Source organism: Lepus europaeus, chromosome 9 (genome assembly GCF_033115175.1).
Source record: "Lepus europaeus isolate LE1 chromosome 9, mLepTim1.pri, whole genome shotgun sequence".
NCBI classification, from domain to species: domain Eukaryota; kingdom Metazoa; phylum Chordata; class Mammalia; order Lagomorpha; family Leporidae; genus Lepus; species Lepus europaeus.
The window spans coordinates 68783812-68797191 of NC_084835.1; the positions used below are offsets into that span (position 1 = coordinate 68783812).

General features: G+C 42.2%; 1 protein-coding gene across 1 annotated transcript in view; it reads right to left on the reverse strand.

Moving 5' to 3' along the window:
* Nucleotides 1-13380, reverse strand: part of USP14 (ubiquitin specific peptidase 14) — a 52509-nt gene that overhangs the window by 25627 nt on the left and 13502 nt on the right. Inside the window, exons 4-6 of the mRNA XM_062201439.1 lie at nucleotides 9509-9613; nucleotides 6573-6676; nucleotides 661-719 (exon numbers count right to left, since the gene is read on the reverse strand). Of these exons, the coding sequence (XP_062057423.1) occupies nucleotides 661-719; nucleotides 6573-6676; nucleotides 9509-9613 (268 nt within the window). The remainder of the gene's footprint in view (nucleotides 1-660; nucleotides 720-6572; nucleotides 6677-9508; nucleotides 9614-13380) is intronic.

The window sequence follows — 13380 nt, forward strand, 5'->3', positions numbered from 1 at the left end:
TCTACCCTGTAAGAATTTGTCTTTCTCTTCATTTACATTATTTCTTTACACTAAGACTCTTGAAACGATCAGGTCACCTATAATGAAACCTATCTCTGCCTATCTTCAAAGGCATCCTCAAAGATATATTACATTTATGTAACAAAGCCTGAAGCCAATACTATCACTTAATCCAAACAACTCAAAGATTATTTTTCAAAAAGGAAAGCCATCATGGGTTTATAATTTGGATTTATAATGTGGTTTATAATTTTGAGAGAAAGGTCTTCCTTCCATTCATTCACCCCCCCAAATAGCCACTACAGCTGGAGCTACGCCGATCCAAAGCCAAGAGCCAGGTGCTTCCTCCTGGCGTCCCATGCGGGTGGCAGGGACCCAAGCACCTGGGCCATCCTCCGCTGCCTTCCTGGGCCACCGCAGAGAGCTGGACTGGAAGAGGACCAACCAGGACTAGAACCGGCACCCATATGGGATGCCGGTGCCACAGGCAGAGGATTAACCAAGTGAGCCACGGCACCAACCCAGTACTCCAATCTTAATGAGTATGTTTTATAAAATACAATTCATATACTGAAAAAGGTTCTATCAGATTGTGAATTAAAAAAATAACATTTATGAAACACCAATACTAGCCAAAACTAGTATATCTATCATACTGACCTGCAGTAATATACTGTGCTGAAGCCATTTCCCCTGAAGCTCTCAAGGCACCTGCATACCTAGGAACATTAAGGCAGAATTAAATAGGACGCAATTCATTCTGAAACTCAAATGTGAAGAAATCAGCAAAACAGACTTATAAATAACACCCTCAACCACAAATTTCTCAGAGTTGTTCCCACCTATCCATTTTTCTCTTCTGGTCTTGCTCCTTTAGGTATCATTTGCATTTTAAAAAGGGGGTGGGAGGTTGTGGTAGGGGTTTTGTAGCAGTTAAGACACTGCTTGGGAATGCCCACATCCCATACAGGAATGCCTGGGTTCAAGTCCCTATTCCTGCTAACATGCAGGAAAACAATAGTCACGGTCAAGTAGCTGGGTCCCATCAGCCACATAGGAGATTCACATTGATTTCCCAGCTCCTGGCTTCAGCCTGGCACAACTCTCACTGTTACATGCATTTGGAGAGTAAACCAATAGATGGAAGATCTGTTTCTGCCTTTCAAATAAAATTAAACAAATAAAATTTAAAGAAAAAAAGGCTAAGGAAAAGGAATTTGGAGGAAGCCTACATTAAATTCTTGTTCCCTATGCCTAACAAAAAATTCTGAAAATACAGTGAAAAATAAAAATATCCAATAATTACAAAAAATAACACAATCTCAGAAATATCTAAAAACTTTATGCTCAGAGAAGCAAACAAAAAAAAAGCATGTACTATATAATTATAGTTAAGTTTCAGAATGTACAAATCAACATGAAATCAGAAATTGATGAACGGGGTAAAGGGGATGAGGATTAACTACAAAAAGACACAAGGAACTTTCTGGGACAATGAAAATGTTCTATACTTTGACAGAAAAATGGATTACATATGATTTGTATACATCAAAAGTGACCAAATGGGCCGGTGCCACAGCTCAATTGGCTAATCCTCCGCCTTGCGGGGCCAGCACACCGGGTTCTAATCCCAGTCGGGGCGCCAGATTCTGTCCTGGTTGCCCCTCTTCCAGGCCAGCTCTCTGCTGTGGCCAGGGAGTGCAGTGGAGGATGGCCCAAGTGCTTGGGCCCTGCACCCCATGGGAGACCAGGATAAGTACCTGGCTCCTGCCTTCAGATCAGCGCATTGCGCCAGCCGCAGCGCGCCGGCTGCAGCGGCCATTGGAGGGTGAACCAACAGCAAAGGAAGACCTTTCTCTCTGTCTCTCTCTCTCACTGTCCACTCTGCCTGTCAAAAAAAAAAAAAAAAAAAAAACTGACCAAATGGATCGCTTATTTTCATGAGAATATGGGTTCTTCAAGAAGTTCATGAAAAATGCATATTATGAAAAACTGGAAACATTTCAAAATTTTTTAACCAGAATAAACTTCTCTTTTTGTTTGCAAGTACAAAGACAGAGATCTCCATCCCCTGGCTTATTTTCCAAATGCCTCCAACAGCCAGGGTTGGGCAAGGCCAAAACCAAGAGCTCAGAATTCAATCCTGATCTCCCATGTGTGTAGTAGGAACACAGTACTTGAACCTTCACCTGCCACATCCCCACCAGGGTACCTGTCAGCTAGAAGCTGGAACTGGAAGCGAAGTCAGAGAAGGAACCCAGCTACTCTGACAAGCATCATGGACATATTAACATCTAGGCTGAACCCTTAAGCTTAGATAAGCATTATGAAACTGTTATTTTGAGAGGCAAACACAAAGGCGGAAAGGAGAACAGAGTTAAAGTGGGCACCGTCAGACAGAGAGATGGGCAGAAAGATGGACAAGACACACAAAGACAGGAACACAGACAGAGGGGCACAGCTAGGCCTTCATGCTGGTTCACTCCCCAAATGCCTATGAAAGCCAAGTCTGAGCAAGGTCAGGTTGGAGCCAGAAGTCAGGAACTCAACCTCTCAAAAAAACTGTTATTTATTCTTAAAAATAAAAAAACAAAGGGCCAGTGCTATGGCATGGTGAGATAAAGCCCCCGCCTGCAGCACCAGCATCCCATATGGGCACCAGTTCAATTCCCAGCTGCTCCACTTCCAATCCAGCTCACTGCTAATGCGCCCTGGGAAAGCAGCAGAGGATGGCCCAAGTCCTTGGCCACTGCACCCACATTTGAAACCAGGAAGACGATCCTGGCTCCTGGCTTCAAATAGGCTCATCTCCGGCCGTTGCAGCCATTTGGGGAGTAAACCAGCAGATGGAAGACCTCTATCTCTCTGTGATTCTTTCAAATAAATAAATCTCTTTTAAAATTTTTTAAAAGACAAGATTCAATTAAAAAAAAAAAAAACACAGAAATATAGGAAAAAAAATTTTTTTTAACAGCCAGAGTGGACAGTGAGAGAGAGACAGAGAAAGGTCTTCCTTTGCCATTGGTTCACCCTCCAATGGCCACCGGCGCACCGTGCTGATCCGAAGCCAGGAGTCAGGTGCTTCCCCTGGTCTCCCAAGCGGGTGCAGGGCCCAAACACTTGGGCCATCCTCCACTGCACTCCCAGGCCACAGCAGAGAGCTGGCCTGGAAGAGGGGCAACCGGGACAGAATCCGAAGCCCCGACTGGGACTGGAACCTGGTGTGCCGGCACCGCAGGCGGAGGATTAGCCTATTGATCCACGGCACTGGCCCTAGAAAAATTTTTTAAAAATATTTAAGAATGCTTACTAAACTGTCACTTCAAATTAATTAAATTATTGACTATACAATAAATGGTGCTTAAGAAAAAGAAAGGTAGGCCGGCGCCACAGCTCAATAGGCTAATCCTCCGCCTTGCGGCGCCAGCACAACGGGTTCTAGTCCCAGTTGGGGCGCCAGATTCTGCCCTGGTTGCCCCTCTTCCAGACCAGCTCTCTGCTGTGGCCTGGGAGTGCAGTGGAGGATGGCTCAAGTGCTTGGGCCCTGCATCCACATGGGAGACCAAGAGAAGCAGCTGGCTCCCGGCTTCGGATCAGTGCAATGCACTGGCCGCAGCACGCCAGCCGCAGCAGACATTGGAGGGTGAACCAACGGTAAAGAAAGACTTCCTTTCTGTTTTTCTCTCTCTCTCTCTCTCTCACTGTCCACTCTGCCTGTCAAAAAGAAAAAAAAAAAAGAAAAAGAAAGGTAGATCAGAACCTCTTAACATGAGAGAAACACAAATTACCAATAAATTCATCTGTAATCAAAGTTCTATCTTACCAGTAATCAGGGGCTCTTTACCCTATTAACTTTGAGGAATATGTACAGGATGTCACGTTTATATTTTTCTACCTTTTGGAATAATAATTAACAATATCTAAACAGCTAAAAGTGTTAACTCTAACATATTAACCCAGCAAATTCACTTTCAGAAACTGATTTAGGAATCTGCACATAAAGACATACAGCAAGGGCTGCTGGCACTGTGGTGCAGCAAGTAAGCCACTGCCTGCAACACTGGTATCCCAAATATATGCCAGGTCCAGTCCTGGATGCTCCATTTCCAATCTAGCTCCCTGCTAATATCCTAGGAAGGCCAGAGTGTTTGAGAGCTGGATTGAGTTCCAGGCTCCTGGAAAACCAGTTTTCTTTTTTAAAACTACTGTTCATTGGTATAATGACAGACACTATTTCTAAATGAAACAGAATCTAGAGTCCAGAAATGAACTAATACATTATGGTCAATTGCCTTTCAACAGAAGTGCAACATCAATTCAATGGGGAAAGCACAGTCTTCGACACATGGTCTAGCAGAACTAGACATCCAAAGGCAAAATAATGGGGTACAATGCATATCTCCAGCCATACATAACAGTTAAATGAAAATGGATCACAGACCTCAATATAAAAGTTGGAAACATGCAACTCTCAAAAAATAATAAAACAGTAAATTGCTATGATTTGGAATTAGACAATAGAATTAGCTATGGAATTAGACAATGGTTCCTTATATATGATACCAAGAGTACTGGTGACAAAACAAAAAACTAAAATTAAGTACATCAAAATTTTGAATTTTTGTGCTCCAAACAGATAATCAAAGTGAATTGGCAACTCACAAAATGCAAAAAAAAAAAAAAAAAAAAAAAACTAAAAATTATCTGATAAGGGTCTTGCATCCAAAATGCATGTTTAAAACATTCAACTAAAATAGAGGCAAGAGATTTGAACAGACATTTAAAAGACAAATAGCTAATAAGGATAAGAAAAAATGTTCATTATTTACTAGGGGAATGTAAATCAGAAACAAAATGAATTATCACTTCACATGCCTAAGATGACTATAATCAAAGTCAAATAAAAACAAGTATCAGCACAGAAGTGAGAAACTGAAAGGTCCTTACATCATTGGTGAGAATATAAAATGGTGTAGTTACTTTGAAAAACAATTTGATAGTTCCTTAAAATGTTAAACATAGTATAAATTCACTGAGTAATCCATTGCTAGGTACATAATCAAAAGAACTGAAAATAATTCATCCACACAAAATGTGTACACATGGGCCACCACTGTGGCACAGAAAGTTAAAGCCCTAGCCTGCAATGTCTGCGTCTCATATGGGCACCCATTTGAGTCCCGGCAGCTCCACTTCCAAGCCAGCTTCCTGCTAATGCACCTGGGCAAGCAGCAGAGGATGGCCCAAGTCCTTGGGCCTCTACACCCACATCGGAGACCCAGGTGAAGCTCCGGGCTCTTAAGCTTCGGATCGGCTCAGCTCCAATCATTGGGTCATTTGGGGAGCGAACCAGTGAATGGAAGACCTCTCTTTCTCTGTAACTTTTTTTTTTTAATAGGTAGAGCTATAGACAGTGAGAGAGACAGAGAGAAAGGTCTTCCTTCCATTGGTTCACTTCCCAAATGGCAGCTATGGCCAGTGCTGTGCCAATCCGAAGTCAGGAGCCAGGTGCTTCTTCCTGGTCTCCCATGCAGGTGCAGGAGCCTAAGCACTTGGGCCATCCTCCACTGCTCTCCCGGGCCACAGCAGAGAGGCAGACTGGAAGAGGAGCAAGCGGGACTAGAACCCAGTGCCCATATGGGATGCCGGCGTGCGCCGCAGGCGGAGGATTAACCAAGTGAGCCACAGCGCCGGCCCCCTCTGTAACTCTTTCAAATAAATAAAATAAATCTTTAAAAACGTAAAATAAATGTGAACACACATTCATAGCTCCACTGCTCCTAACAGCCAGAAAATGGAAGTAATTCAAATGACCATCAACAGACTGAATGAATAAACAAAATGCAGCATATTAGTACCACGGAATACTATTCCTTCACAAAAACGGAATAAAGAATTATCACATGCTACAATAGAAATGAACCTTGAAAATGTTATACTAAGAGGCCGGTAAGGTGGCATAGTAGGCTAAACCTCCGCAGTGACATCCCATGTGGGCACCAATTCTAGTTCCAGCTGCTCTTCTTCTGATCCAACTCTCTGCTATGGCCTGGGAACGCAGCAGAAGATGGCCCAAGGTCTTGGGCCCTTGCAAAATGGAAGACCTTTTTCTCTAACTCTACATCTCAAATAAATAAAATCAGGAAGGGAGGGAGAGAGGGAGGGAGGGAGGGAGAGAGGGAGGGAGGGAGGGAATGAGGGAGATAGATGATACTAAGTAAAAGAAGCCATTCACAAAATATATTGAATGATTCCATTTATAAGAAATGCCCTTTTTGGGCAAATTTATAAGACAGAATGTAGATTAATGGTTTCCTAGAGTTAGAGATGGGTGGAAGGGTATAAGGAGTGATTATCAATGAGTATGAAGTCTCTTTTAGTGGGGAAGAAAGATTCCAAAATAAAAATTATGGTAATGGGTACACAGCCTTGTGAAAAAACCACCAAACACTTTTAGAGACTAAAACGAATGATAAACGAATCAGAACTAAATAAAGATGCTAAAAAGAAATACTCATCAAATATGAACCTCCCTTACTTAAAGATTTAAAACACCTCCCCTTCAGTCTTACCTTTTAAGGGCATCTTTGAGTTCAGGCACAGAACGAATACATTGAACTGTAGCATTCATGTAACAAGTGTTACCAAGGTTTGTCAATCCACATGGTAATTCCATCTGATGGGGGGGAATTAAATCATTTTAATGAAATGACATGGCATATCCTTGTATAATCACTAAAGTTCACACTCAGAATCAAGTACCACAAAAAAAAAAAAAAAAAATACAGTATCTTTGGTGCCATGGGTCAGCAGGTTAAAGCTCCGGTCTGCAACACTGGCATCCCATAAAGGTGCTAGTTCGCCTCCCAGCTGCTCCACTTCTGATTCAGCTCTCTGCTATGACTTTTTTAAGAATCTTTGCTGTGGCCCAGGAGAGCAGTGGAGGATGGCCCAAGTCCTTGGGCCCTGCACCCGCATGGGAGACCAGGAGGAAGCACCTGGCTCCTGGCTTCGGAGCAGTGCAGCATGTTGGCCATAGCGGCCATTTGGGGGGTGAACCAACAGAAAAGGAAGACTTTTCTCTGTCTCTGTCTGTCCACTCTGCCTGTCCAAAAAAAAAAAAAAGACAGCCCAAGTTCTAGAGCCCTTTGCACCTTCATGGGAGACCCGAAAGTAGCTCCTGGCTCCTGGCTTCGGATCAGCATAGCTCTGGCGATTGCAGCCATCTGGGGAGTGAACCAGCAGATGGAAGAACTCTAACTCACTCTCTCTCTCGCTCTCTGTAAGTCTGCCTTTCAAATAAATAAATCTCTTAAAAAAGAAAAATCAAGTACCATTTACTAGCACCAACCAATTGATAGTATACATTTACCCTGATATAACAATGTTTCATTTTCCATCAAAAATGTTTTACTAGTTGATTGCCTGCCTACCCTGCCCCTGCCTCGAATGCAGATTTTGCTGGTATTTTGGGGAGTGAGCCAGCAAGTGGGAGATTTCACTCATAGGCGCTTGTTCTCCCTCTCTCCATCCAGAGTTTCTCAAATAAGTAAATTTGAAAAATTTTACTTGCATCGGGCTGGCAATCATTTTGTGTTTTAGTTCCCTTCTTGAAAATATTGAAATATCATCTCAGTCTCGCCTTCTTTGTGAATGTATTATGAGAACAGGATAGCAAAACATGCATAGAAATACTTCAAAAAAAAAATCAATGAGAAAATGACACTACATAAATGTCAGATGTTGAAACATAATAGTAATATTTGACACATATGTGTCGTCCAGTTTCTAAACCAAATCTGTATTTAAACTCAGATAAGCTTTATGTGTTTTCCACATTGGTTTTAAGAATTAAACACTCAGTGGCTGTCACTGTGCTGTAGTGGGTAAAGTCGCTGCCTGCAGTGCCAGCATCCCATAGGCCCCAGTTTCGAGTCCCGGCTGCTCTACTTCCGAACCAGATCTCTGCTATGGCCTGGGGAAACATAAGATAGCCCCTAAGTCCTTGGGCTCAGATCAGCTCAGCTCCAAGCACTACAGCCATTTGCAGAGTGAAACAGCAGATGGAAGACCTCTCTCTCTCTGTAAAAAGACCTCTCTCTCTCTCTCTAACTCTGCCTTTCAAATAAATAATCTTAAAAAAAAAAAAAAAAATTTACACATCCCAGCATTTAAACTATTATTTGAAACTGCTTTCTCATAAAACAACAGTAAACATTTAAATAATGCTATCTGCCAGACACAGATTATAAGCATTGACTTTATTTTCTATTAAGTGTGTGCATCTTATTATTGTGAATGTAGGTAGCTAGGGAAAGAACTGAGGTCTCACAGATTCAGCCAAACTGCAGTTGGACAACTCTCTGCCAACCTATGCAGGCCGCTGATTGACAGCTCCAGATAATCCATGGTTGACAGCCCTGGCTGGCCCATATGACAATCAGGCGTAGCCTGCATGACATGCACCCTTCTGTGCACTATCCAAATCTCATCCCTTTCTGTGTATAATCCAAGCCTCCCTCTTTTGCCTACTTCCCATGCACCACCAAGCCCGTTATCTTTTCAGTTTAGAAGAAACTGCAAGATGCACAAAGCTGCAAATGTAGAACCATCACTAGCTAGAAATATCCAATATGGTTGCAGGATGTATCCCATCCTCCCGTGACCTTTAGGTCATTACAATGAAGTAATAAAATTACCATGGTGGGGGCCTTTCATCCCCATTATGTATCTGAGGCCATGATACTATGGATATTTCCAGAAAGGGCATGGAAATTCTCAACCCTTACCCCAAACTCTGCCCTCTTTTGAGTATTCAATTGGGCTCCACCCCAGATATCATCCCCAGTGCCTCTGGTTGATATAAAGGGGAGGCCTAATCTTGCTGGTAGACAGAGAAACATTCTTTTTTTGAGGGCTTTTTCCATATTAGAAGTTCTTCTTTGGTGAGGGATTTTTCTTTGGAGCCATTTTGATTATGGCTGTTTGTTCATGCTTGTTCTAACTGGTTTGATTTAGCTTTTGAATTTTTAACTTCTGCTTTGCTCTAAATAGATCCTGCTTTCCTGTACACTTTTATGCCTCCACCTTTGAATTCTTTCACAAGTGGAGGAAAGAATCTGCAATAAGCCTTGCCAGGAGCCCTGCACACCACAATACAACAACCCTCATTTGTAAATTAAGATTCATTATAGTCTTTAACATCTCATAGCTTTGAGGCTTTTAATAGCTCTCAATTACAATCTTATGTTTAATGTTAAATGTAAATAAATTCACTTGGAAGCTAGGAAAGCAAAAATAATCCAAGTGCACCATAGCAAAAAAAAAAAAAAAAAATCACAAAACCTAATTTTATGAATTAGATATCTGACTATGGAAGAACTTACTCAAGTTAATTTCAAGAACAAAACAAGTAACTAAAAAATACATGGGTCAGTGATTAAATCTTCAAAACATTTAGCTGCTACTTCTACAATGTTTTTCAAACATAAAACATGGTATGTCTTACGGCAGATGCTAACTGTTCTTCTGTCATATCTTCTACAAAGACAGTTTTAGCTGAGGGTTCTTCAGGAAGAGCATCTGCTGACCCCATCATCAGTATAGTCATTCCCTGTTTTAAAAAAAGTAATTTTGTAAAAATCATGAGAATTGCTTATAGTTACATCTAATGAAAGAGACACAAAAGAACATACACTCCATGACTATATTTTCACCCAAAAAACACAAATCTATACAAAAAGAAGGAGTGGTTATACAGGGCTAGAGGTGGGAAGAAGTGATTTTAAATGGGTTTCTTTCAGAGGTAATCATAGTGTTTTAAAATCAAATTGTAGGGGCTAGCGCTGTGGCGCAGTGGGTAAAGCTGCCAGCTGTTCCACGTCTGATCCAGCTCCACGCTAATACACCTGGGAAAGCAGCAAAATATGGCCCAAGTACTTGAACCCCTGCACTCACATGAGAAAACCAGAAGAAACTCCTAGCTCCTGGCTTCAGCCAGGCCCAGCCCTGGTCATTGTGGCCATTTGAAGAGTGAACTGGCAGATGGAAGACCTCTCTCTCTGCCTCTCCCTCTAACTCTGCCTTTCAAATAAATAAATAAACCTCTATTTTTAAAAAAATCGAATTGCAATGAAGGCTACAGAAATCTATAAATCAGAGGCTGACAGTGTGGCATAGCAGGTAAAGCCACTGCCTATATAGTGCCAGAATCCCATATGGGTGCCAATTCAAGTCTTGGCTGCTAAACTTCTGATTCGGCTCTCTGTGATGGCCTAGGAAAGCATTAGAGGATGGGCCAAGCCCTTGGGCCCCTTGCACTCATGTGGAAGATCCAGAAGAAGCTCCTGGCTCCTGGTTTCAGATCGGCCCAGCCCTTGCTGTTGCGGCCATTTGGGAAGCGAACCAGCAGATGGAAGACATCTCTCTCTCTCTGCCTCTACTTCACTAAATTTTTTTTTAAAAAACTTTTAAAATATGGGGTTGGTTGCTTGGAGCTAAGGGGTCACCTGTTTACAAAGGAACACAGAGAGTGATAAAACTACTAAATCCTCATTGTGGTGGCTACATGACTATGTAAAATTATAGTCACATAAAATTTGAATTACACGTTATAATACATGAATTTAATCGTATGAAAATTATATCTAAACACAGCTGGGAGGAAAAACTAAACAGTGCTATAAAAATTGATGTCTACAGAGTGAACCAATGGAAAGAAGACCTTTCTCTCTCTCTCTCACTGTCTGTAACTACCTGTCAAATAAAAAAAAAAAATTGATGTCTACAATAGTGGCAAGAGAATTACTCATGAATATTTAGTGGCATCACTTCTCCATTAATAAATCCATCACTGATAAAATTCTTTCTCTGAATGCTTACTCTTTAACAACTATTTCCATCTGCACATATTTTCAGAGAACTGAAATCTCCATTATTGGAAAACACACCAAACACATGAATTATTTCAAAATACTCGATTTTATAATTATACACATTAAACAAATGGTTATATTGAATACTGAATGAACATTACCTTATTCTCTTAGTTTTAAATATTTATTTTACTTGAAAGGCAGTTAGACAGAAAAAAAGACAGGAGCTGCACTGTAGAGTAGCAGGTTAAGCCACCGCTGTGTGAAAGGCAGAGTTACAGAGAGGCAGAGGCAGAGGGGGAAAGAGAGGTCTTCCATCTGTTGGTTCACACCCCAGATGGCTGCAATTGCCAAAACTGTGCCGATCCGAAGCCAAGAGCCAAGAGCTTCTTCCGGGTCTGCCAAGTGACCACGGGAGCCCAAAGACTTGGGCCATCTTCTACTGCTTTTCCAGGCCATAGCAGAAAGCTGGATCAGAAGAGGATTAGCCGAGACTCGAACCGGAGCCCATGTGGAATGCTGGCACTGCAGGCAGCAGCTTTACCCACTATGCCACAGCACCAGGCCCAAAGATACTAACATCTAAGTATTGTCACCAGGGCAAGTGTGTGGTAGTGATTAAGGTCATACCACTTGGGACACCCGCATCCCATGTATTAGAGTGCCTGGTTACAGTTCAAACAATTCGACTTCTTACTAATGTTTAGGCATCCAAGGAGGTAACAAATGATGGCTCAAGTACTTGGGTCCCTGCTACCCACATGATTGGCTCCTGGCTTCAGCCTGGCCCAGCCTTGGCTATAGCAGGCAATTGGGGAGTAAACCAGCAAACAGAAGGTCTCTCCACGTCTCTGTCATTCAAATAAAAAGCGTTTTTAAAAAGTATTCCCACTGGAAACTGGTGCTGTGGTACAGCACCTCTCTTACAGTGCCAGCATCCCATATGGGAACCAGTTCTAGTCCCAGCTGCTGTTCTTCCAACCCAGCTCTGATGCGACCTGGGAAGGCAGTGGAAGATGGCCCAATGCTTGGGCTCCTGCACCAGTGTGGGAGACCCAGAAGAAGCTACTGGCTCCTGGCTTTAGATCAGCCCAGCTCCTGCTGTTGCGGCCATTTGGGGAGTGAACCAGCAGATGGAAGACCTTTCTATCTCCCCCCAACCCTGAAACTCTGCCTTTCAATTAAATAAATAAAATCTATTAAAAAAGAAAAAAAGAAAAAGAAAAAACATTGGAGGACTTACACTACTGGATTTCACGGCCTGATTAACAATGACAGTGGAGAGTGCACATTGGTGCAACCATACATATATCAAGGTACTTCATAAAGTTCACAAAAACAGAATCAGAACACTAGCTTATTTTAGAGCAAAAAATTTCATGCCCATGCATAATTTTTTCATAATATATATCTTCCATAAACTCTGAGGACTACTCAGATGCATAGATTTTATAAAAAATAAAAGAAAAAAATTTTAGACTTATTTATTTATTTAAAAGGAAGAGTAACAGAAAGACAGAGCACATCAATCCGCTGACTCATTCCCCAAATGGCCCCCACCACAGCAGGACTGGTCCAGGTGAAGCCAGAAGCCCAAAATTACATCCAAGTCTCCCGCATGAGTGGTGGCAGGGGTCCAAGTACTTAAGCCATCTTCCACTGCTTTCCCAGGTACATTAGCAGGGAGCTGAAATGGAAACAGAGCAGCCAGGGTTCAAACCGGCACTCCAATATGGGATGCTGGCGTCACAACTGACAAGTTAATCCACTGTGCCACAATGCCAGCCCCTAACTTTTTATTCACTTTATGTATTTATTTTTTGGCTGTTTCTTTGTTTGAAAGGCAGAGAGACAAAAAGAGATACAGAAAAGAGAAAGAGATCATCTGTTTGATGGTTCACTCCCCAAATGACCACAACATTCTCTACCTAGAGCCAAAGCCAAGATCCTGAAACCCAATCCAGTTCTCCCGTATGGGTAGCAGGCACCCAACTACTTGAACCTTTACCTTCTTCCTCCCAAGGTTCACATTAGCAGGAAGATACAATCAGGAGCATCAGTGAGATCTGAACCCAAGCACTGTAATATGGTATTCCCAGTCACCAGCTTAACCACTGCACTAAACACCCACCACCGAACCTGTCCTAATCCATATTTCACAAATTATTTTAAGTATCTTCGGACAAATCAATGGATGGGAATCCAAAACAGCCCAACATGTGTACAATCACTTGAGTTTCAATGAGGGTGCTGAGGTACAATTGGAAAAGAGTCTTTTCAACAAATGGTATTTATACACCTGAATCATTTCTTCACAACAAACTTAAGAATCTACTCTAAACAGATGATAAATCTACATATAAAAGCTAAAACACAGGCCAGCGCTGTTGCTCAGCAAGTTAATGCCCTGGCCTGAAGCACCGGCATCCCATATGGACACCGGTTCGAGACCCGACTGCTCCACTTCCAATCCAGCTCTCTGCTATGGCCTGGGAAAGCAGTACAG